The sequence below is a fragment of the Rhipicephalus microplus genome, chromosome 10, assembly GCF_043290135.1.
Source record: "Rhipicephalus microplus isolate Deutch F79 chromosome 10, USDA_Rmic, whole genome shotgun sequence".
NCBI lineage: Eukaryota > Metazoa > Arthropoda > Arachnida > Ixodida > Ixodidae > Rhipicephalus > Rhipicephalus microplus.
The window spans coordinates 4,593,534-4,619,999 of NC_134709.1; the positions used below are offsets into that span (position 1 = coordinate 4,593,534).

Consider the following 26,466-nt stretch of genomic DNA (forward strand, 5'->3'; position numbering starts at 1 on the left):
CAACACCACACTGCACGCTAAAGTTCAATGAAGACAATTTTACCGTGCAGGAGGTTGAAGTCATCTAAAGCTCAATATATCTCGCTCTTTCCCAACACCTAGTTTATACTACAGTAAAACCTCATTGAATCAAACTTGGATTTAGGAATCCCGCTTAGTTCGAAGTATTTCAGCGGTACCGTATTTTGCAATGCAGGTATGTGTGGATAATTTAAATGGCAATTAGCACGAGTCTGATTAATTCGAAAACTTTGGATGCAGTGTGCCGATTCGCGATCCTGATTACGCCGCGAAACCGCGAGAACAACAGCCCTAAAGAGCCACTAAGCAATGTACTGCAGCAATGCTAATGAGTGGCAGCTGAAGCACGCCAAGGTTGACGATTCCAGGTTGAAAAATAAAATTCCCCCCAAAAACAAAAAAGCGGTTTCATGATCAATTGAAATGTGCGCCTGCAGAAACCAAGACTTGCTTCACAAAACAGCGAGGACACACGGGCAGCATGTGGCATACTTCTCGCAATGTCGCCGCGTCATGATTTACGCATTCTTTCCGGGAATAAAAAAAGAACACAATACAGAACAGTCTGGTGAAATTCGCAATGCATGCGAACTTCCGAGTGCCGTTTACTCCAGCAATTTTCATGAAAACCCTTGCACTGCTGGCGGAACACTATCCATTATTAAATTCTTTATTTTACTAGAAAAACGGCCAAATGGTCGAGTCACGACGTGATGACGCAGCGAGGGGAAGACGACACTCTGCACGCATGTCACTGCTATTTTTTAGTGAAGATTTCTCTTTTTTTTTTTCGCAAGAGCGCATTTCAGTTAAATTGTGATGCTTTTTCTTTCTCCCTGGCAGCAGCGAGGTCCAGCGTTCCCCCTTGTTTGTGGTGGTGAAATTGCGGCCTGGTATTGCTATAAAACATGACCCTTGAAGAAGCTAACTAGCCGGCACAGCAAACGACCTGCACTGCAGTTACTTTAAATAATTCCAAGCTCTGTTAATTCGAAAACTCGCTTGATTTGAAGATTTATCATGGTCCTTCGAATTAATGAGGTCTTACTGTGTATTAGCGAAAATGTGCCATATAAACAATTGGTGTACACTATATAACACGCCACAGAGAGGTGTATATATATATATATATGTGTGTGTGTGTGTGTGTGTGTGTGTGTGTGTGTGTGTGTGTGTGTGTGTGTGTGTGTGTGTGTGTGTGTGTGTGTGTGTGTGTGTGTGTGTGTGTGTGTGTGTGTGTGTGTGTGTGTGTGTGTGTGTGTGTGTGTGTGTGTGTGTGTGTGTGTGTGTGTGTTGTGAGCTGATATATATACAGGAAAGAAGTGTACACACTTCTTTCATTTTATATATATGTGTGTGTGTGTGCGCGTGTGCGTGTGTGTCACACACCGTGATAGCACTGCATCTCTTAAACAAGGCAAAAAATGTAACCATAGGAGCGAACTGTGGCTATTCATCCGGGCATGTCCCTGCATAAGGTCAGGCTCATTATTCATGCTTCGCCGAACCACACCCAGGAAAAAAGGTTCGCTCCAATGGCCCTGCCATCGGCAGTGAACAGGTGGTTCAAAATGACTTATTGAACGCACCTGCACGTGCATGGTACTAAACTATGGTCTACCAGGGGAAAAAAATGGGTGGTTTTTAAAGGGGACATGACACCCAATTTTCAATCATAATCCTAGTTGTGTGAGTTAATCCATGAGCATTCTCAAAAACTGGTGATACTTTTGGCTGCATTTTGTCGAGCTCTCAATGTTTAACTCAATATATCTTCATAAATACGTGAATGGCCCGAGATTCTGCAAACAGTGGTGCACTCGCGAGCAATGATGTAACGAGCAGCTGGCTGTGCAGCCGTATGCATTTGGCAAACAATATTTTTCTGTGGTCAGCAGCACATTAAATAGAGAAATTTGAGCATTTTTCTGCTTGGCCCTGGATTTGAATGATTTGCAGGGGCTCGAACTGTGACAGAAAATTGTGGTAGTAACTGTGATGATGACACCATTCCTTGCTGCATATGACCCCACAGGCATGATAGCAATGACTACAGTGGCTAGCAGCCACTATACAATGGCGGTTGCCAGTGATGGCTGGGATTTGCAGCAGCAAACTTCAAGGGCCCGTTGCGCACTGAAATGTTTCGAAATGCATAATAGACATTCTGATTCTAGTTTTCGCTGAAAACCACAAATTGTTGGGTGACCGTGTCATGGCCCCCTCACCCCTTTCGCGATTGGCAAAAAAAAAAGGAATACTTGAGAAAATGATTAAAATTTTTCCCCTCATTTTGTGGAGTTTCTTTGTCTGAATAAAGCAATGCCATTACATCGTAAAATAGCTTTATTTTATTTTCCAAACTGTGTTAAAAGACAGAGAATGCACGTTGTCAGAGGCAGCAATGCGATGAAATGCAAGACGCAGGAGGAGGATGCCGAAAAAACATGGAGCAGTGAGGCATCTTGCATAGAAAAACACAAATACAGCAGATATAGCTCCTATTTTTGTTGATGAGTCTAGTCGTCATTGGTCCTACCGTTAGAAAATCTCATGATGTCTGCACTTAATTGTCATCGGTCACAAATGGGTTAATTCGATTATGTTTTGCCTTTTCATAGCACTGTCACATGCACGTGCTTTGAATATATAACGTATAATTTATGAAATTGTATTGTGGCTGTAATATACTTTTCATTCATTTATGTATTGCATTGTAATCGTATTATATTATTCCTACGTAATACTTACTGTTATGCTTTGCAACTTTTTTCGCTTTCTGTTTAGTTATCTGCTATTTTATTTTTCACTGAAGGAAAGGCGTATGAATTTAAGGGTTCGTTTTTGTTTTGTAGACTCAATATTAATGAGAAGTAACAGACAACGATGCAATTTAAATCTAAGGAAAAAAAAAAGTGGATGAAAACATAGCTTGCATTGGCAAGGTCCGAACCTGCGACCTTCGAATAACCCGTTTGAAAAAATAGCCCTCAGAAAAATGAGCCCTTGAATTTTCACGTCTTTCCTTCATGCATAGCGAAGGTCTAGTTCTGGCAGACTTGATGCATTCAGGTAGTATGCGAGGGATTATTGGTCTGTTTCCAGCTCGTAATAGATAACGTGACACTATCAGGCATAAAAATGAAATGAATACATGTTCGAAATGAGTACCGAAAAAAAACTGCATGTATTTTGGGCCTAATCATCAATCTTTTTTGTGCAAGTATTAAAGCTGAATATTTAAAATAATTAGATAACTAGTTGCACATTAATTAGCATTAATTACTGAAACACATAACATACTCCTTCATTTTCTTTCTTGTAATTATTACATAGCACCTTGGAATTACGCCATGTGAATTTGATGCATCTGTGAACAGTGCACTGTAACTTGCAATTGAAGGAGATATTTTACAGTAAAGAGCAACAGCATCAATCTTCATTTATTGGGATCTTTGCGTCCCAATCTCACCCCATCACGTTCCCTCCAGAACATAATTCATAAAACCTTTGCTTTTGTTGTATTATGCAATGTTGCTTATGTTGAAGTACTCATTTTGTGTTGTACTTTAACAGTTGTTTATTAGTGATAAGTACCAACAAGCGTTTGGCCTACATCACATTGCCATGTAGACGGCTTGGGTTTAATTCTCACTTCAAAGAACAAATTTGAATTATTTTACTTGCATGTTTCTTCTTTTTTTTTTTTTTTCACGAACAAGATGATAATTTTTTTCTCCTCGAACACCACAGACGCTGAGGCTGGAATTTCAGCAAAACTAGCTCTTCACCACTGTCGTCAATTCTGCATATGCATACGCTATTGTACTGATTAAAAAGGATAGGACAAGGTGCGATTGTAAAGGTATTGTGTTGTGACAGGTGTTGTATATGGAATACCGCTGTCGTGTGCGAAGATGTATGTGGGCCAAACAGGACGTTGCTTCAACAACCAAGCTTGAGAGCATGAATTACCTTCAAGAAAAAAAAAATCGCACTTATTTGTGCATTGTATAGTCTGCAGATGTGAGCTTCGGCTTCGCAAGATCAAGATAATAGGCAAAAGCAATGGCACTTAGCGCGAGAGTTATTGGAGGCATTTCACATTAAGAAGAGAGGCACAGGTTGCATTAGTTTTACATCTATTTCAGTTTACCGAAATGTGCTGCAGCTTCTTGACCACGCGAGTGTGACCAGTGATTACCCATTTTAATGCGCGCATGCACGTAGAGTTGTTATCTGATGGCTAGTTCTTTCAATTAAACAGCTGAAGTTTACTGCCTGACCTTTCTGCTTTCTTTTACTTCTTTTCTAAAATCTGTCTTTCTGGGAGTTTGCGCTATTATGTACCCCAGCAAAAGTAGTGTTTTTGGCCCACACAATACTGTGTTTGTGCAGATAGCCAGGCCTGGCTCATCAGAGAAATAAAACGGAAAGTTGGGCTAGCTGGAATACTTTCATGATTGACGCAGCACGTAAACACTAAGACATAAAAAAGGCAGTGCACAGAACAAGCGCTGTCGCGCAGTTGAAATATTTATGATGAAAAGATATGCTTGACTTTCTTCTTTATGTGCATGCCTGCCATGCTTTGTTTACCTGTATGTTCTTTTTTTTTTTTCAAAAATAAACTTTTCAGTTGCGAGACGGTGCTTGTCCTGTTATGTGAGTCACGAGACAGTGCTTGATCTTTTTTTTTTTCTTCACGTTTCATGTGTTTTGTGCTGCATCAATTATTGAAGAAGCAAGTGAGCAAAAGAAGCATTAAAATACCTTCCTGATGGCACTGATGCAGTAGTCCATCCACAAGCTTCTATTGAGATGTGGCAAAAATTATGTGCATCAGAGTGAACGGTGTAAAGCAGGGTTCTCCAACATGCGGTCCACAGACCTATCGCTTGCAGCCCGCAGCTTCACTAGGAATAAACTTTTGTGGCTTTGTTAAAAAGTATTCACATTATTTTCTCGCCTATTGTAATTGCTGTAATAATGCCTTGTTAGTGTAAGCTACAGAGATTGGACTGGTCTCTACTTTAGGATTTGTGTTTCTGGAGATGAGTATTGATATACTTCTATAAACCTTAAATCAATCAAATATAAATAATATGAGATACGGGAAAAGCGTTTTTTTCAGATAGGGATGTCAAGCGACATTTTGTTCAAAAGTCTCCCAAGTTCTGCAACGCAACTCCTGCAAAGTTTCAGTGCTATCTATATTGACCCACCTGTGAAGTCAACATGGTTACTGAATGCCCTGAAAAACAGAGGCATTTAGTTTCTTTTGTGTTTCTGTTTCCATCTGTGGCATTGGCGTGGCATTGGCGTGGCAATTGCTTTTGCTGAGAAGCCAGCATGATTTCGAAATGGCGGAAGACAGCACCCTAAATTCATATTTTCATTACCAAGGAAAGTCCTGGCCCTAACCAAGTCCCCAATGAATTTTTGTACAGGTATGCCAGTCAGGTTGCGAAGTTTTGTGCCTCCTCTTTCGAACATCTCTTAGTACTGGACACTTCCTGTCTGAATAAAACTGCGTGCAGATCACACCCATGAGCAATTCTGGCTGTAAGTCTGACACTAAAAACTACTGGCTTATACCTGCCATTTCTATTAGTCATTTAACATTCATTAGAAATAGCACTTGGAATAAGAGATGTAAACTATTTGGTAAGCATTCACTCTAAAAGACATGGCAGGCAAACATGGACACAAGAAAGAAGTCAATACACCAGAGATGCCCACCAACAACTGAAGAAGTGTGCAACGGCATAAAGGAAAGAAGGTACGAAAATGTAATATAACCGAGCATATCAATCTGGCATGCGTCTGGGTCTGCGTGAAAGAAGGTTAAATTTTAACTTCATTTTCCTCGGACCCAAGAAGGGAATTACAGGTCAAATAATTGATAATTCTTATTGAAGATTTATTTAAAATGAACATTTGAAAATAGGCAAAATTACTCATTTTTACTAGTTACATTGAAATAAAGTTTAGTTTACACAGCTGTTTTCCGCAACCAAGACCACAAACTATGCATAAAAATAGATTACAACTTCATTGGAGAACATTGCTACTCGAAATAAGTACAAAAATAAGCTATCAAAAATTTTATTTACGCACCGCAAAGGCAAAAAGGTTGAAGTTCCTGCGAAACATCGTTTTCAAACCCACTGTGCATCACAAATGCTCGACATGAAGCACCATCTCATTGAGTAGTGCCTTTCACACAAGCAATTCAAGTTGAAGGTAAAAAAAAAAATCTGCTTCAGAATTAACTGCGCTAGCTCGAAGCAATGACCCTAATTGTGGTCACAGGGAAACCATGCAAGTTGATCGACTGTTGACTCATGCGTGTGCTGCCACTGTTATCGATATGCTATGCCTCAGTCATTAAATATAAATAGTGCACACTTAAAGAACCGATTCTCGTGGCCAGACAGATATTGTGGGCTTAGATTCTTTTAAAGATCACAATAAAGTGCCATGCCTCATGTTCAAGAAATTGCTGTTTTCACAAACGCCTCTGTAGTGCTGTGCTTTTGCTTATACATGCATGAATGCCTTAAATTTGTGCGTTTGTAGGACGGAGATTGAAGCATAAACTTTTCAGTCCTTATGTTTTAAGTGTTGCATGTCTTGTCATGCTAGATTCGTTCAAGTATGTACCAACTTTCCCAAGACAACTTATTATCATGAACACTATTCTTTCAGGAGTTACTCAAAAGCACGTCTTGGTGCCTCTTCCGAAATGACCTATCTTGCAGTCTTACAGTGCCCGTGAGACTATATCTGCAAAAGATTGCATATCATACAAGGAAATCAAACTTATCTAGACCAAGTTGAACTTAATGCCAATCTGCAAAAATATAGCACATTAGCGTGATACCTGACAAAAAGAATTAAATATAAAAATAGTCTAAATGTATGTTTCAAACACATAAAAAGCTTCTTCTCAATTGTGAGTATTTTGTTGGCAACCACATCCTATCCTATTTAATAAATGAATAAATAAAATAAATACCAGACAAATGGTACTGAATATAAATAAAACAGTGTATCGTAAATGTGCATTTCAAACACTAAATAATATTCCCAGTTATCAGTATTCTATAGGCAGGAGGCGGAAATGTCGTAGGCCCGTGTGCTCAGATTTGGGTGCACGTTAAAGAACCCCAGGTGGTCAAAATTTCCGGAGCCCTCCACTACGGCGTCTCTCATAATCATATGGTGGTTTTGGGACGTTAAACCCCACAAATCAATCAAATCAATCAAGTATTCTATAGGCAGCTGCATCCTATCAAATACAGAAAAACAATTTGGGACTCGCATAAAGAGTGCAAAGACTTGCTTTGAGGTTCCTTTTTTTTTTTTTCGAGGTTCCTTTTTTGGGTGCCGGTGTTGGTCCCCATCATAGTTTTGCACACTTGCAGACTTTTACTCGAGCTCAGAAGTTATGAAAGACAAAGTTCTTCTATCAAGTTATTTATAAATCAGCAAAGTGATCACAATAAATACTTTCAAATGATGAAACTTCCCAACATCCTCACAGTATATTCATTCTACCCCTATTTACCTGGAATCATTGCTTTGAGAATAGTTCTTTTTTTGCCTAGAACCATTTAAGAGTGGGACTCATTGCCTCAAAACGTAAAAACCATGTTACACATATTGCTGGCCAAAATAATGATGCCATACAACATGATGTTGTTTAGTTATCTGGTTCTCTTCTATGTGTTTTGATTTTCTATGTTCTAATTACTGCTGTTTTGTTTTTTCTCTTTTGTTACCATATTAACTGTATCCCAGAGAATCTTGTATTGGTGACCCGTATGAACATGATTATACTTTTTTGTAGTGCATTTCTTTCCAAATAAATAGTTTATTTGTGTATGAACATGAAAATCATGTTATTATGACACTGTATTTTATACTTCTGTAATAACAGGGCTGACACTATTAAATAAATGAATGAGTATAAACTGCTTACTTGCTGTACTGGTGCAATAAAATTTCTGTTAACTTTTCTATATACTGTTAGATCATTTTCCTGTCCCAGTACTAGTTAAATCTGATAGATAAAATGTCATCATACAAAATGTAATTAATGTAAACTATCAAAATTTAATTCACTACATAGTATTAATTGATTTTCTGCACCAATGCATACTGCATCTGATAATAGATGCTTTGGGCAAAGCTGCAAGTTGCAAAACGTTTAAAGAAAAAATAGTTTCAAGATATCATAACACCCTTGTAGTTAATGTGAACTATATAGAAATTTGCTGTTAATTTGCTACATTGTGATTTATTATTTTTCTGTGCCAATACCTACAGGTCATAATAGATGCTTTAATTAAACCTGCAAATTATAAAACTTTTCAAGGTAAGATGCATTTTGAAAATATCTTTACACCAGTGTAGGGAATATAAGTTATATTGAAATTTGCTGTTATTTATTTTATATTGCCATTACATTATTTTTCGTGGCCAATACTTGCTAAATCTGATAATAGAGGCTTTGGGCAAAGCTTCAGGTTGCAACAGTTTTAAAAGTAAAATACAGTTTTCAGATATCATCACGCAAATGTACTTAAACATTTGCTGCTAACTTCGCTATATTGTGTTTCAGTTACTTTTCTGCCAGGGCATTGTCATTTTCAAAGGTCAGGGTATTGTCATTTTCATTTACTGCGACTTTTTCAAATTTCAGAGTAATGCCTACAATGCCCTGGCTATCTTAAGAACTCTCCTTAACCCCCTTGAACTTACATGCAAGCTCCCGTATGAGACTTTTGAGAAAGGCTGTATGACCTTTCTTATATTCTTTCTCTCTCTTCCCATGTGCGACTTCGTATCCTTGACGTGTTCTTCCTTTTTAGCAGCGATCACATTTGTTGGCTATACCAATCTTCGGGTAATAAACCTTTTCTCCCATTCAACTCAGCACTCTCAAAACTGGTTAGTCAGGGTGTTGTAAACCTCAGCTTGACCAATGTGCTCAAACGGCCATGTCTTCGTAAACTGCCAGAAGCGTTAAGACAACAAGGGAAGTTACTGCAGACTACCCTGACCATGTAATTGATTCTGTGGCAGAGAGAATGCCCAAAACATGCAGTGAGGGACAGCAAACCCGAAAAGTATTTACATGGTCATCACATGTGGAGAAGTCTAGCCCAGAAGTCACTTCCAATTTATACCGTTGCGATGCTCAATGTGCATATTCCTCCTGTGCTGTATGCCTGTAAAGTTCAATCACCAAGCCCAGATGAATGATATTGTGTACGCTGTAGCACAACGCACACTCAGACATGGATATGCAGTGTCATATTCCTATCTTTTGTGTGCGGGATCACAATTTTTTTATGCACAAATAATATATTGTGGAAATTTAGCGCAGTTCCGTAAATGCAAAAGCGAAAGCCACACAGTCGCTTGCTCGTAAAACAATGGCAGTTCCACGGCCGCGCGATTGTTTGACAGTAACAGATGCATTCCACTCCGAGTAGACTATCAGCCAGCCCTCCTGATTTCTTGGTTCATTTTAGTGGAATGAGCATGTCCAGAGGACATCTTAAAAACCAACCCTGTTTCATGTGGGATGTTTGGACTTTCTTGGGATGTCCCTGGGATGAAGTCTGTTATCTGGGCAAGTGTGCACTGATAGTGAGGAAATTTGGCGCAGTTCCGTAAATGTAAAAAGCCGCCGTCGCCTTCGCGCAGAAAAATCGCAGTTCTACGGCCACGCGATCGTTTGACAATAGCAGATGTATTCCACACTCACAGAAAATGTCCGGGCAGCGTAGCTGTGCCGCGACAGGAAGCAACAAAAGTATTCTCGGCGCGTCGCACAACCACGGCGGCCCCGGAAGAGGCGCCCCGGGAAGGTTACGTCAGTTGCGGAGCGGTACGACGTCGACGAAGGACGCGTGCGTAATTTGGCTACCACCAAGCTCTCGCTGGCCGTGTGCAGACGCGACCTTCGCTCGCCAGAGGAGCCGCCCGACGACGCGAAGAAAACGATCACACTGGGAGACGGGTTCCGCGTGTGGGCAAGCAGCTGTTCGCGAAATGAGTGAGGGGGGGCGTGGTCGCCGCTAGCAGACGCGCCCGCCGTCGAAACGACAGGCGATCCACGTAAGGCGTCGCGCTGCTCCGAGTCGTCGTTCTATTCCACGGTGCGGCGGTGTAATCTTCTCAAGTACCTCTGACATTTGATGTGCACACAAAAGCCGGGGTGGTTGTCTGACCCGCGCGCTCCTCGCCGCGTGCACCCCTCACTGAAGCACTCGAGACTTGTATGTTTTCTTTTGGACAGCCAATCAAGGAACACGGAGCGGTGCGCGCGCTCGTCGGAACCGTCCGAGCCAAGTTTAGGATGGAGCGTGACTGATCGTCGGAATCGAGTTTAGGAACGAAGCGTGACTGAGCGTATGCTTACCTGGACTGCCGGGAGCCGTGTCGTAGTGACAGTTGACGAGCAAGGAATGCCTCTGATCGACCGCCGGATGCTCCCTCGGTGAGAGCCGGGCGATCACGTTTTGTATTCCGCGGTAGCTGGAGGTGAAACCGTCGATGAAGTCTAGAAAGAAGGACCCGTTCGGCTTCTGCACCTCAAACTCGAGCCGGTGCGCGGGCCGCGCCCGTTCCCTGAGCTGTTCTAACTCGCGCATGAGGTAGTCCACGGCGATCACTTCGTTCTCGAGGCTCCCGACGGAGCGCTGGCCGATGGCGACGAGTTTGGCGAGCCTCTGCTTCGCCCTGGCACCCACAAACACGCGTCCTTCATCGGCGGGGTCCGACGAAACGGCGTCGGGCAGGGACACCTGTAGGCTACGCACCAGCAACGTCGTCGCGATGTAGAACGCCAGAAGGAACGCGTAGAACGTCTCGCCGAGCAGCCGCTTTTCGTGCCTGGATAGCGGTTGCCGCTGTCCGTTGGCTTGCGTCGTGACGTAGCTGACGCCGTCTTGGAGGACTCCGTTCCAGGGCGGCTGGTGAACGCCGTTGGTGCCTTTCTGGCGGTAACGAAGCGAGCCGTCCCGCGCATCGCACGCCATCGCGACGACGTCGTTCGATTCTCTCTCGATGCCGACCGCCGCCGTCGCGCGCCGAGCACGTGACCGCCCTTCCCGCGTGTGCGCTCTCGGCTGTGCTGGCTGTGCGTCCCGTTCCGATGCGACCGCTTGGCGGCGGTGGTGTTGTAGATGCGTCACGTGACTGCTTTAACGGGCAGCGATTGGCTAGAGCGTCGATTATACCGTTACTCGGCCTGCCACGCGCGTAAATTCGAAGCGCCACGGTGTTTCGTACTCGCAATGGAAAAAACAAACTAGGAGGCTCACTAGTAAATATACGGTTGGCAGTGCTAGCCGTATGGCAACAAATAGCGTTAAGCGACAAGTCATACAGGCGGAGTGAATTACTGGATGGCAGTGAGGAAAAAAAAAAAAAAACACTCGGAGTAACTATCGAAAGGGCCAGAACGAAACAAGGAGGGAGGCATTTTATGATGACTCGAAGCTCTTTGCTGTTTGCCGCGAGGTCGGGTCGCCCAAGAGCGCGCAGTTATAAATCGAGATTCGGTAAAAACAATGCACGTGTTGTGAGAAAGATAAACGATAAAGCTAACTTATTTCAACTATCTTAAAATTCGTTATTAATACAATTGATATGCAATCACATTTATAAATTATTTGGTTCTTTCCCAATCTCCCAGAGTGGGTGTAATTGATTGATATGTGAAGTTTAACGTCCCAAAACTACCATATGATTATGAGAGACGCCGTACTGGAGGGCTCCGGAGGTTTCGACCACCTGGGGTTCTTTAACGTGCACCCAAATCTAAGCACACGGGCCTACAACATTTTCGCCCCCATCGGAAATGCAGCCGCTGCAGCCGGGATTCGAACCCGCGACCTGCGGGTCAGCAGCCGAGTACCTTAGCCACTAGACCACCGCGGTGGGGCCCCAGAGTGGGTGAAAGCCACGCATATAGGTCATCATCATAACCAGTGTGTTCAGAATGAATGTGGTGTTTACTACCCAGGTGTACGTTTGGGTGTTCGGGCAACAATGGAAAACTGAACATGCCCTCGATAGAAGTAAGAGATGATTAGAGCATTGGCGGCTCAAAACCAGAGAGGAAGGACCAACATAAATATTTAAGAGAATAAGCACATTCTACAGCAAGGGGCAGAGAACTGGGTTGTGAACTAACATTTGTTTTTTTCTCTATAGTAACATGCAATCAAATCAGACAAGGCATTCACCCCCCTACTCCGTCCCAAAAAAATTGAAGGAGAAGGGACAGACTATTTTTTTTCTTGTCGAGGCCTGTGGCACACAAGTCGTCGCCACTTTAGAAAGGGACGCTCCTACCATCCATCCAGAATATGCAGATTTTGCTGCGATGGTCCAAAGCGGGGGCACGCGCAGTAGCCATGGCCTTCCTTACTAAGTTATAGAAGGGGGTGAGAGGCACGGGTCAATTATGATCGCATAAACTTTATCACATTGCAAGCAGCACACATATCTCGGTTCACTGCGAAGAATATGGAAAACTTAGGTTGTGTAATGTGCACAGACCTGGCGTGGCTCCGTGGTAGAACACTTGATTGCCACGCAGAATGCTTGGGTTCGATATCTGCTGAAGGATTGGCTCCTAGAACGCTGAAATGTGCGGACGTGCCTCCGCGTCGCTCCGGCCTTTTGCATCTCTGTGATCTCTGATGTGTCAACTTTCATCCGCATTTTCGTTTGATCGAGTGCGTTTCGTCCCCCTGATCACGAGGAAGTGTGGAGAGTCGTCTCTGAGTGAGTTTTCGACATTTTTCGGCACTTTCAACTTTGCGCCACTGAAGCCTAGTCTGACCTAGCTAGGAATGCCGGCCGCTCCGAGCGGCATCGGCACGGCTACGCTTGCAATACCAGGGAGAGCTTCTACGATACTTCAGTTAAGGTCCCTATAGATGAAACAAGTTGTTTCATCTAGGGACCTTAACTTCAATCAACGTCGAGTGTCTCCAACCCCGTCGAAAGGGGTGAAGGAGATCAAATGGAAGCAACGGAAGGAGTTGAATGGCAAGTGGTTCAGTCTAAATCGGCCAAGAAGGGGCAAGCGGCGGAGAGCGGCTTGTCTCAACCCAACGCTTCAGGACGCTTCTAAGATAGCAGCAAGGTTGGCGTCCAAAGCAGCCGCCGGGCGGCTGCCCTAAGGAAGAGAGTGGTCGTGGCCTCGCGTATGCCAGAGCTACCTTCTACGCATCGGAAGATTATTGTCAGACACCAAGATGGTCTAGATTTACGCAAAGCCAGTTGCTACGGCATTTTCACCGCCATCTTATGGGGGGGGGGGGGGGAGGGGGGTCATTTCTGTCAAAAAGATTAGCTTGTAGCCTCTGTAAATGTAGTATTTTTGTATTGCGGAGTCATCCTTCATGTTTTGAGAATGTTGGTGGGGGGGGGGGGGGAAGATTTCAGTGCTGGCTTTTAGAAAAAAAAATAGATGAAACCCACGGTGTAGTATAAACTCCCTCTGATTGCTCACTTACAAGGCAAGGTCTCGGTGTGTAAAAAAAATAAACCATAAAAATTCGTCATTATTTTTTATATTGTAGAGGCATTCGTATATAGTTTAAATATATGCACAACGTTATACCATTCCCAGTGTGCTACAAGGTACAACTAGCCATGGTAATCTAAAAAAAATTAAGAATAACTTTCAAAGTTTTTCTGATACGTACTTAAGCAGAGATCTTGCATAGAATTTTCACCGCCATCTTCATGGCGGCCGGGATCACCGTCATTCAAGCCTCCACCGATTTAGTCTGCCCCAACGTCGTGCGAAACATCGTTGTGGTGTTCACCGAAAATGAAGACAACGCTCGCAAAATCCTGGCTCTCAGGAACATTGGCGTCAATGGAAAAGAGCTCGAAGTAGCGGTGTATGCCGCTACCGAAGTCAACTATGTCAAGGGGGTGATTCGCAACGTCAAACGCGACATCGGCGACGCCGAGCTCGCAAGGCTCGTTGTACACCAGGAAAACCCCACAATTGGCGGAGTCAAATGCATCAAGGAAACCGGCTCTGTCGTCGTTCTTTTTTGATGAAGGAGATGTGCCAAGCTACATCAGAGTCGGCCCGGCAATAGTCCGGTGCTACCGCTACTAGAAGCAGATCGAGGTGTGCAGCAAATGCACCCGCTTTGGTCATCGAGCGGACGTCTGCCCCACTCCACTGATTAACGTTTGTCGCAACTGTGGAACCAAGGACCCGAAGCAAGGACACTCGTGCCAAGGTAGCTGCAAACACTGCGGCAATTAAAGGCCACTCTACCGGAGGCAAAGCCTGTAAACAGAAGTACCAGACACCTTTTGTCATTCGACAGAGGGGAAAGGAAAAAGAAATGGAACGTACTTCCGACGTGGACCTGCGGGAATTCCCCACGCTCTAGGGCGGGCCGCCTGGGCCGTCTTGAGGTGACTGGTTGCAGCCCTTCACCATAGAACGTGGATCCGCGCTTCCCGTCACCGCGAAATGGGCCTCCAAAGAGAAGAGTGAAGAGCCTTACAGAGAACAAGCTGGACCTTCTACCCAGGTAAGCACGGGCACCATCACCGCTATGGAGTCGGAGGAGCTTAAGAAAGTCAGGAATGAGAACGCGACACTTCGTGGAGTTGGCGAAGGTCAGAAAGGAATTAGCAATGATTAAAACCGCCTTTTCAGCAGCGAGACCAGATGGAAACCAAAATGGTGCTAATGGTCGGAAGCGCCGAGTTGTAGGTGATGTTCCTGAGGTCGACGCCAATGAAAGTCTCAACCAAATCAAAGATTCCTTGAAGATTTCTTCGACGCTTCAAGAAATCACTGAAGACATAGCAATTCTCAAGGCACAGAATCGTTTTGATTCTCACTGGAGGGATTTTGAACGTAGGACGGTTTTCCCGGAGTATATGGCGCTCCTGACAGAATTATCGCAGTTAAAATCAGACCCCACCGTTGTGGCGGAACTTGTACAAAAGCAGATACCGTGCCCGCAAAGCGATCCGAAGGCTCAGTCTTCTGATAAACCTAAATTCTAATCATGGCTGCGGTATTTAACACCGACATTCGTGTCTGGCAGTGGAACTGCTACGGATTCAAAAAGAAAAAAAAAGCAGTGTTAGCTCAATACCTTTTACCGTGTGCATAAAAACCACAAGTAATTTTGTTACAAGAGATGCTCACGTCCGGCACCACGTTTTGTGGTTACAAGTCCTTTGAACGCGTAAAGAACGGTGGCAGATGCGTCGTTACTTTGGTCAAAAAGGGCAAAAGGGCATCACAGCCATCGATCACGGATACATAGATAGGTGCTCTAATGCCGAATATGTCTGTACAGAACTCTTACCGGGAAAGCACATGCGCAGAGCATTGCTTATCTTTAACGTATGCAGTTCGTCAAAACGAGCGCTTCTACGACCTCATAGGTAAAGCAGTAGAGATGGCTACCGGTGCCAGCATACCCCTCATAGTAGCTGGCGACTTAAACGCGCCTCACTCCTCGTGGGGCTACGTTGAAGACTCACTCAACGTGGCTTCTATATGTAAGGCTATACAGGACAATCTCATGCTACTATAACGTACCCCGGCTTCCTCACTCGTTTAGGCGATTCGGTAACGGGACCCTCGACCCCAGATCTCTCTCTGGTCGCCTATGGCGGCAAGTCGTCACGGCGAAACATGGGGGAAGATCTGGGTTCCGACCATCTCATTATCTAAATGACACTGCATGCTTAATGCAAAACCACCACAATACACCACATCGTTGATTGGGACCTCTTCCGCTCCAGCAGAATTCACAAAGCCCCAGGCTCCTATTGATTATGCAGAGTGGATAGACACCCTGTTTTCTGATGTCTCTGCCTCCACTAAGCAAATAGAAACAGAAGAGAATTTCCCAACCACGAACAGCCACTTGCACACCTTTTGAAGCTAAAGTGTCTAAAAAAAACAAAAAAAAACCGCTGGCTAAAGACAGATTGAACAGATCACAAAGAAAACGCATTGCCAAGATCAATGCCGAAATTGCGTCATACTCTAAAGTGTTAGAACAGAAACACTGTATCGAAACGCGCGACAAGGTCGACGGTCAGATGAGGGTAGGTGGCAATAAGTGGAACTTGCTTAAACACCTTCTGAAACATACCGACACTCGAGTCGCTCAAAGGTCGGCCATCTAGAGACTTGCTCACCAGGCACTCACTCATCGTAGCGAAGATTCGACCATGCAAGATCTAGCCGAAATTCATCTCCCGCTAGACACCACGCCACCACCGGCTGCACAGGATGCGATTCCGCCGAGCTGGACGGCGACATATCGGAATGGGAAGTCAGGTCTGCACTTCACAAACTCAACAGCACCATGGCGCCAGGCGCTGACCGTGTCATGAACCGCGTGCTCAGAAACATTGACTATGAATCCGTCACCTTCCTAACTGACTTAATCAACAAACATGGGAAAAATGGCTCATATGCACACAAGTGGAAGCACGCCACGGTCATACTGATACCCAAACCCGGTAAGAAACGCACAGCAGAAAATCTTAGACCGATCTCGCTCACATCATGTGTCGGCAAAATTTTTGAACATGTCATAAATGATAGAGTCTCTAAGTACATGGAGCGCAATCACCTCTTCCCATATAACATGGTTCGCTTTCGCCCACATCTTTCAAAGCAAGATGCCATGCGTCTCATCAAATCGCATGTCATCGACCAGAGATACCAGAGTCATTCTAACTCTGGATCTCAAAAAGGCGTTCGATACCATACTGCCCGATCACATCCTCGAAGCCATCTGGGAGCTGGGTCTTGGTGGGCGTTTCTTTAATTTCGTAGGGCTGTTCCTGTCAGACAGAACCGCCGCCATCAGGTTAGGGGAGATGGAATCGGAAAAGTTTTATCTAGTGCACGGGCACTCCTCAAGGGGCAGGAATCTCGCCTCTTCTTTTTAACTCAGGTATGACGTCTCTAGCTAGGAATATTTATACCAACAATGACATCGGCTCCACCATTTATGCCGATGACATCATTCTTTGGTACCGGGTGGCTCGGTGGGCTACACCGAGATTACGCTCCAAGAAGCTGTACGCACGGTTGATAAACACATATATCGTATGAACCTCGCGCTATCAGACAAGCCCGAGCTCCTTGTCTACCGACTCATTCGCATGGGGCAACTCCGTAATGGGTGTGTACCGACCCTGGAGATCGACATACCCCTGTTCACGAAGAGCGGTGCGGAAATCCCCCGCAAAGACACTATATAGTATAGGCGTACTAGGCATGTTCATCTTTGAGAACGGAAGGAATGCAGCTACTATACAGAATCTGCACCAGCACACTGCTGCCATCATTCGGCCTATTCAAAGGACCTCAGGTAGACGAGGAGGCATCAAGGAGGACAACCTCCTCCGGCTATTCCAGGCCTTCCTTTTAACTCGTATCAATTACGTTGCCTCTATGCACATTTGGACTACTGTCGAAAAGGCCAAACTAGAAGTCGATTTGGCAAGCTGTCAAAAAGGTTTTGTGCCTCGCTTCTTGAACGAGCACCAAGAAACTCGAGGCGTTGGGTGTCCATAACAAGCTCGACGAATTAATCGAAGTGCAGCGCATTGCCCAGATTTCCAGACTTTCGTGCACTGGAGCCGGCAAGGCCATTCTACCCAGAGCAGGCATCACCTGTCCTCTGACTAATCAGAGAGCAGTTCCTATTCCAGACACTGTAAGGTCGACAATCATGGTTCATCCACTTCCACGAAACATGCATCTGGTACATAATCAGGGTAAAAGAAAAGCGAGGGCCAAAGCCCTCTACTTTAATTTAAACAGCAGAAGCGAAAACGCGCTCTTCGTAGACGCATATCGGTCGGGACCGAATAGCTTTGCGGCCGCAGTTGTAGACATCAGCGGCCGCACCGTTTGTGCCACCTCGGTGAGGACGAAGTCCATCAGCGTAGCCGAAAAGGTTGCGTTTTTTCTGATTCTATGACGGCCGTCAGGTCATTTGACGTCAACCAAATCTTTTTGGCTGCTTACGGAATTCTCACTAACGGCACAGGGAGGAGCGAAAAAGATTGAAAAGACAGCGCCGTCTTTTCTTTTCTTGCTCCTTCCTAGTCTGTGTTTCTGGTGTTGCGCTGTAAGCAAGTTCACAATGAAGGACCAATAATTTTTCGCATTCTATACGTTAAGGCATCAAGTCTGCAGAATGAGACCGTTGCTATTAACGAATAAAACATCTTGCATACTTTCCTTGGCATCATTGTTTACTAGGTGACGGTAATATTGAGTCTAAGAAACGAAAAAAAAAACAGCTAAATCTTTCATTTTTGGCTAAAGGTGCGAACATGGGCTTGTTGGTTCAGCGTAAATATAGCTAGCTTGTAGCATATCCTGAAAACACACATGCAGAGACACAAACCAAGCGCTTGCGTTTATCCTGTACGTTTTCCTTGTTTCCTCACTATGATCCTAAAGCCAGCTCACTTTTTTTTGCCTTACTTCGGTCATTGTCCTTCACCGTGCACACTTTTTTTTTTCGAGCTTTCGGCTAATGCCGTCCGTTTCAATGCCGTGCGCAGTTTGACGTTGCGTCGTGGTCGCAGTCGTCAAGGCAACGATGCACAATCAGAGTTTGCGCAGCAGTAAACATATGGCGCCCAGAGCGGTTACTTGAGAGAGAGGAGAACGAAAGTGGATGCGTATAAATCGTCATGCGGAGCACACAATGGGACAGTGCAGGACACCGCACGCCATTGTGCGCTCTCTAATTCGTGAACCCCGCAAACAAAAGGCGAGCCGGGACAGCTGCATACCGCGTTGTACATGTCGCGTTGCTTTGTGAATGCTCAAGACGAGAAATGAGAATAGCTGTCGTACTGCAGCTGCTGACATGACATTGTTCGAAGGATGGACGATTTTTTGAGAGATGTATGCTGCGTTGCAATACGTATCTGGAACCCTATCACGGATATAGCGAGATTCCTTCCTGTCATACAGTATTTATTTATTTATTTATTACTGTGCCCACAGCGTCAAGGCATTAATCAAAGGAAGCTTACACAGTACGTAATTGGCATACTCCTAGGCATCAATTGCAATATAAAAAAAACAATGCAATAAGCGTTGAACGCTACAGTAAACATTCCTTAATGAAACCAAATTCACATCGCATTATAAACAAAAAGTAGAAGACAGTGTTACAGTTTATGGTGGCAGCGTAATTGATTAGCGGTTTCATTGCGAAATTTTGCGTTAAAATGTATTCCTAAATGAATAAGTGCTGCACTTATACTCTCTAATGTTACTCAAACGTGCAGTGAACTTGCATTCGCAAATAGAAATGATTCGGTGCTCTCATGAGCAAACACGCCGAGTCGTTCTTCTTTTAAACCGAGTAATAAAATAAAGAAGGTTTTGTTATACATAAAAAATATCGCAGTTTGCACTGTAGGTCTGCACAATGCTTCGTTACTGCAAACCTGCTGGGCCCGTTGCTCGTCCTGACTTGGCTTGCCTTTTACTTAAATGCGAGTTTCAGTGCGAGCCAGTTGGTACATATCCCTAATAATAATAAAGCGCTAAAAAAGGCGAAGCTCACCCATATATAATACTTATCTTTCCAACACTGCTGCTCTCATCTAAGATCGTAGTCGGCGGACAATGCAAGTCTCTGAACAATCACGTATGCAATAAATGTGTAAGAAGAGAGGTTACACTAAGTATTTTATTACAAATAGTGGTTGCATCAATGCATGCGCACGATGAACTTGCATACATTTTTTTATATCAATCCAGTTAACCTGCGCAAAGTTATACAGGTATAGCAAGGGGTGGTAAAGAGAGAGAAATGAGAGGGTAAAAACAAAAATAAAACATCAGATGGACCTATACTTGGTTGATTAGGGTGGAAACTGAAGAGCGAAGCAAGACGGACCACAAAGAATTGAAGAGATAGGCATTGGCGCTTACTAACAACTGCTTTTATTCTACTAGACGCAACGCATATAAATGGCACTACCACTAAACCTTGCATGCGCACGCGTGATAATACAGGGATATCTGACAAAGATGCGCGCACACGAACTCATATTCGAAGGGTACCAACATATTGCCACATTCCTTCAAGTTTGTTATCGCCCTTTTACATAATGTTCAGCGCAAAGCGCACCTACAGTGTGTGAGAAGCTTCGATATTGTAGCAGATCGTTTTTATGCCCACTTCGCGAACATTATATAGAGATTGATCCGCTGGTGATAACTCTAGAATATTCGACGGTACGTGTATAAATGCTGACGCTCTATTCGCCGCTATCAGTGCCCGTGTGTTGCTGTTTGATCTTCAGTTTCCTGGCCACAAGTTCGGCCGAATAAACAGTTTCATCTGAACATGGATTGATTAATATGTGGGGTTTAACGTCCCAAAACCGCCATATTATTATGAGAGATGCCGTAGTGGAGGGCTCCTGAAAATTCGACCACGATAATGCTGAAGACATTATCGGATCTCACCAACCACTTGTGGCGCTTAAAGCAGCGCAGTAGCTGGGCCGCAGGGCCCGGTGGCAGTGCCCGCTCTTTATGTCATAAAGTATATTTCTCTACGGTACATGCGCCGCTGCTCGTGGTTTCGTGTTGAATCAATGTGTTGCATTGTGGTATGGAGTGAGACAGAGAACAAATACGGAGCAGGATTACTCCTTCCGGTCGCCGAATTGTCGGCTTGTAGTTCACCACGTGTACACTGCCAGCGTGGCGCTGCAAGGCTTACGCACATTCGCATGTAGACCGCACTAGCTCGCCGCTGCGCACCACTTTTATTGCCATCCCAGAACTCGACCCTCTCGTTCTGCGTGCTTAGGCCTTGTGCCTTGCACGCAGATCGCACGCCTAGATTGCGCCTTGCGCGCGTTCTCAGACATGATAAACATGTGCACAAAATCATGGAAAGTTTACTTCTGGTTTCTGCCTCGGCAAGAAAGAAAATGAGTGCCTGGCATGCCTTAATGCAACATGGAAATAATATCATGTATTAGTAGCGTTTGTGAAAACTGTAGCCTATTGTTGCATAAAAAAGGAGATGCTCTTTCGTTATTCCGCGGTCGACAGCTCTACGAATGCTGCAAGCACTGGGAATCCCCGAACCAGCGTAGTTTCATCTGGAGGCCATTAATTACGCTGTTGCAGTGCGTCGTAGCGCTCCCCACCACGCCCACGTGAAGACGCCGCACCACAGCAGTTCCACCACCGGACGCCGCTGCCGCCAATGCCATACCACTCACCTGCAGACCAGCGAAACACATCGAGGAAGACAGAAGTGTGGCGTGCCCGCGATCACCGCCCACTCTGCTACCACTGCAAGGAAGCTGGCCACACCTACCGCCCCTGCCTGTACCGACAGATAGGACTGCGTGGCATCGTCGTCAATGCACCGCGCCCGCAGCCAGGGGAACGGCCATGAGACGTCGCCGACCAGGAGCGCAATTAACACCACGAGGACCGTGTCGTTCACCGTCGCCCAGCCGCCGCATGTCACCGCACCGCCGGCAGTACTCTGTCCCAACCCGGGACCGGTCTCCTAGCCCGTACCCGGGAAAATAAAAACAGAAATCGATGGAGGTGCGGTAGCTGTGCGACGAACTACCAAAGATCCGCCGCTACGGAACTTCCCCAGCATGACGCGAACCAGGCAATGCCCTGACGACGAACCCTCACGTATCGAAGACAATTGATTGATATGTGGGGTTTAACGTCCCAAAACCACCATATGATTATGAGAGACGCCGTGGTGGAGGGCTCCGGAAATTTCGACCGCCTGGGGTTCTTTAACGTGCGCCCGAATCTGAGCACACGGGCCTACAACATTTCCGCCTCCATCGGAAATGCAGCCGCCGCAGCCGGGATTCGATCCCGTGACCTGCGGGTCAGCAGCCGAGTACCTTAGCCACTAGACCACCGCGGCGGGGCTACGGAAGACAACATGACGACGCAACATGGAAGCAGTGGAACAAGCCGATGCAGCCGTGACCCGACGCAACGACGTAACTGCAACGCGAGACGACGAACTTGCGACCTTGTCGTTCTTATAGACAGCCACAGTGTGACAGCTATCGTCGACACTGGAGCCGACTTTTGTGTAATCAGCGGAGCGTTCGCCACGAAGTTGAAGAAAGTCAAGCACGCCGGGGAAGGCCCCGAAATACAGACAGCTGTAGGTCACCTATATTGTAACGCCGGAGGGAATCTGTACAGCGATAGTCTGATTTAACAACCGAATTCACCCCGCAAGCTTCGTAGTACTACAGCGCTGCTCGATAGATGTGATCCTTGATGTGTTCTTCTTAAGCCTTAATGGTGCAGTCATCGATCAGAGATCCAAGTCAATAAGGCTATCAACAGAAAAAGCCCTACAGATGCACACGCCGCCCGAAAAGCAGGCCTTGAATGTACTGGAGGATCAAATCACCATTCCCCCTCGCTCCAGCAGCAACATTTCCGCCGGCTCTCAGAAATCAACATATCTGCTAGGCATCGTTGAAAGCGAACAGCACCTGTTAATCAACTGTGAGATTTGCGTCGCAAGAGAAATAGCCGAGCAGAGAGGAGGGAAGCAACAGTGATGCTAACGAACTTCAGCAACGAATGCAAGCACGTGGGCAAAGGCACGACGACGGTTGCCTAGTTTGAAGAAATTGTGGAAGTCAGCAACGCTATGGCCCTCGCCGAGTCTACTGAACTTACTTTGACGAATCGAGGTCTCCAAGAGAATTTCGACGTCAATCCGAGACTTCCGAAGCATAAGCAAAACCTGCTCCGGCAATACGAGGACTGCTTTTCGTCGTCGTTGAAAATTCAGCAGACACCAGCACAAAACACCGCATCATAACAGAGGCGAGTACCAGACCACTTCGTCATTGCTTGTACAGAGTTTCGACGCGAGAGCGGAAGGCAGTCTGGAAGCAAGTCAACGAATTTCTACGCGACGACATCTTCCAACCTTCCAAGAGTCCGTGAGCATCACCGGTGGTTTTAGTGAAAAAGGACGGAGCTACTGACTATCTCACCCGCTACGCCTACATGAGGGCACTGCCCAAAGGCAGTGCCACCGAGGTACCGAAATTATGTGTTAAAACTATCGTCTATACATCACGGCACCGCGTAGGCCATCATCGACAAGTATACCGTAGGCCATCACCGAAGTATACGGTATATATTTACGGCGGACCTTACTCAGGTGGTCTTGGCATACAACCAGACAAGCCACCGCCGGATGACAGCGCACCATCCACAGACCAACGGCCACACCGAGTGGCTAAACAAGACCATCTCCGACATGCTGGCCACGTACGTCGACGTCGAACACAAGACGTGGGACGGCATCCTTCTGTATGCGACCTTCGCATGCAGATTTTGCCGACGACGCAGATTTAGGCATGCAAGTTGTTCTACGGAAGAAACCCGACAGCGACGCTTGCTGCCAAACGTCGCCATTGAAGAAAACCTCGACGTCACTGTCTACCATCAGCACTGGTTTCAGTTTCCTGGCCACAAGTTCGGCCGAATAAACAGTTTCTTCTGAACATGGAGTGTGCTGCCTTCGTCCACGTCACGACTCCGTGACACTATGGACGTACCACTGACGCAATCCGCTCCCCCTCCCCCTTTTTTGCTAGGAAGCATTTATGCGTTCTGGCGAGAAGAATAAAAATGCCGCCATATCCACGAAGTGAATGATGATGAGTGGGCGAAGCTCCGGAGGTAAACCTGGTAAACCATGAATCCTCCGTACATTTTGCCCACTCGATTTTATTGCAACGCTCCCCCTAGCGTACGTCGCCGCACTATATCGAACTATGACACGCGCCATATGTGGCATCATTCCTATTTTATAACACCTCGCATCTTTCATAATCAACTACACGTACCGCCGTCTAGTTTATAACATCTTGCATCTTTTGGACGGACGGACGGACGGACGGACGGATGGATGGATGGACGGATGGATGGATATGGCTGTACCCTTTAGATCGGGCGGTGGCTAGCGTAATACTTAGAACTGAACGAGAGGTGGCTACATACAGGGGACACACAGCCCGCGCCTTAAGGAGCTTTGCTCCTAAAAAAAAGTCACAGCTTTGCCGCAAAGCCGAATCAACGAATGCGATAGCAACAAATTGGAAGGTCACGCGCAGAATGGAAAGCAGATCGAAACGTGCCCCGCAATTCTCACGCACAAATGACGCATGAAACGCACTCACAGGTACAGATGCACGCGAATAATCGTCTCAGTTGTTACTTCGTTGTGTGTGAAAATCGCGCGCTTTTCGCAAAAAGAGACTGCAATGATTGCAGTGACCTTTGTGCGCCCGGTAACTACTACGGAATCGTTCCAGGTAAAGCCTGAGGCCACCCAAGACGTACGATCCTTTCCTCTTCCCCACTGTAAGATAAGGGTGCGTGAGGGAGCGTCGCTCGCCTTCTTTAAGCGGGGCAAAGTACGCGTAGGAGATCAGAGCGCGCGCCGCCGCGCGATGTGGTGATGCGTGCTCATTGCGCCATCTTGCTGGTAATGCTGAAAACACAACGATTCCCCCCGAGATGTCCGTGAGCAGCGACAAGTGGTAGATATAAATAGCTTGCCGTTTGTGCGTTCGAGGACGGGCTCCTCAATGGTGCGGTGGTTAACGCCTCGCACTCACGATATAGAGGACCCAAGTTCGATTCCGCGCGCCGGAGTATTCTTGGGGACCTTCAACGGAAATATTTTGTCTGGCTGTCTGTCTGGCTATCTGTACATTTGTCTTTTTTCCGCCCTTGAGTGTACCCTAAACGGCACCAAAGCGGCCAAACGATACTCCAAGCGGCCGACCGCATCTGCAATACCCAGCAATTTTACTTAAGATTCAGCGTTCATACTTTTGCGATTGTTCGTTGAAAAGCAATTATTGCGCATATCTGAGGCACCATAACAACACGTCAATATTCTGTATGTGTGTCTCTTACTAGAAAAGGCATACATAAGTGATTCTAAGGAGCGTAGCATTTATCACGTTTGTCTTTTCTAAGACGACATGGTGGTGGCACCTATCCGTAGCTTTCCGTTCTACACCTTATCACCTCCGAGACGGGCGCGCGCGCTTCGTTTTCCGAGATAACTGCGAGATATCGCTCGTCTTACGTGTGACGCAGCTTGATGCGCTAGTTCGCCTCCGCTGCACGCTCGAGGCACCCTAACGCAGCGCCTCCAGAATACCGTTTACCAATTTTCTTGCACAGAACATCAAATAAACGTTTTGTTCACCCTCTCCAGACGCAAGACTGTCGTCTTTCGACGACATTTGCAGTGTAACATGCAGATACGAGGCCATTTTTTTTCTCGGTTTCCTTTCTTTCTGACAGCTGAGAGCTTCTATTTCTATTTATTTGATACCCACAGCGCCATAAGGCATTACAGTGGGGGGCATACAACATGATTACAAGACAGAACACAAGCTCAATTTGCGGCAAGTACAGTACAGCCTATCCAGATAGTAGGAAATACACTGAATACACAACGTAACGGAGATTGACAGAAATGTACGAAAAGTACCAGCGGGTAATATACAGTAAGACTAAAACCAATACAATATGTATACAAATACAATATGTAATTGCTGTCGCAATAAAAGTTGTTCGTAAGCGTCAGTGCTTGTCTCTCCTATTTTGTGTGATGTGCCTTGGTCTGCGCTGAGTTTTTACCTTAAATGAGAGGGTAAGAGCCTGCATTTAAAAATAGCGTGAAGCAGCTTTGTGACTTGTTCTGTGATTTTTTCCCTTTTGTTGTCCGGTTTATTGCGCTTCATTTCAATAAGTATGCATCACCAGCAGGTCCAGAGCAAACCCATACTCTTCGTTGGGCGTTAACGAGAATGCAGTAAAGGCCAGCGGTGACTGCCAACTGCTTGGCCTATTGAAATTTAAAAAAAAAAATGACGGTAAATGCTTGGTTCAATGAAATTTGGCTGCCAACTGCTTGATTTTTCAATTGGTGGTCAGTGCAGGTCATGTGCGCATTCTTGTCCGCGTGTACTTGGTGCTGTTTTAGAGGCGAGACACGTTAGGGTCCTGGCTCGTCCGACCATGGTATCCGCTGGCCGTCACGGTTAGTTGCTTGGATACGAGAAAGAAAAAAAGGTTTAACGAAAGACGTTTCAGTCATAATTGGGGGAGAACAGTATGGAAAACCTACAAGCGCTAACCTTTTATACTAGTCGGTGACTTATACGTAGACTTATGTACCTTAAAACCTAGCTTTGTCATCGACTATGTCACTTCGTGTCACTCAATGTACATTATATGGGGCAATACTCCAGTAATTACGGTGTACTCGACACATGTGTCAGAACACTTCGTAGAGATGC

At 45.6% G+C, this 26,466-nt stretch overlaps 1 protein-coding gene and 1 long non-coding RNA gene across 2 annotated transcripts in view; one reads left to right on the top strand and one right to left on the bottom strand.

Annotated features, from left to right (window-relative positions):
• The window catches only part of LOC119180811 (endoplasmic reticulum metallopeptidase 1), a 62,941-nt gene extending 51,758 nt beyond the window's left edge, over positions 1-11,183 (bottom strand). Inside the window, exon 1 of the mRNA XM_037431946.2 lies at positions 10,460-11,183. Coding sequence (XP_037287843.2) covers positions 10,460-11,078 — 619 coding nt within the window. The 5' untranslated portion in view covers positions 11,079-11,183. The remainder of the gene's footprint in view (positions 1-10,459) is intronic.
• LOC142774536 (uncharacterized) overlaps positions 1-26,466 on the top strand; it is a 117,258-nt gene that overhangs the window by 55,459 nt on the left and 35,333 nt on the right. The window lies entirely within an intron of this gene.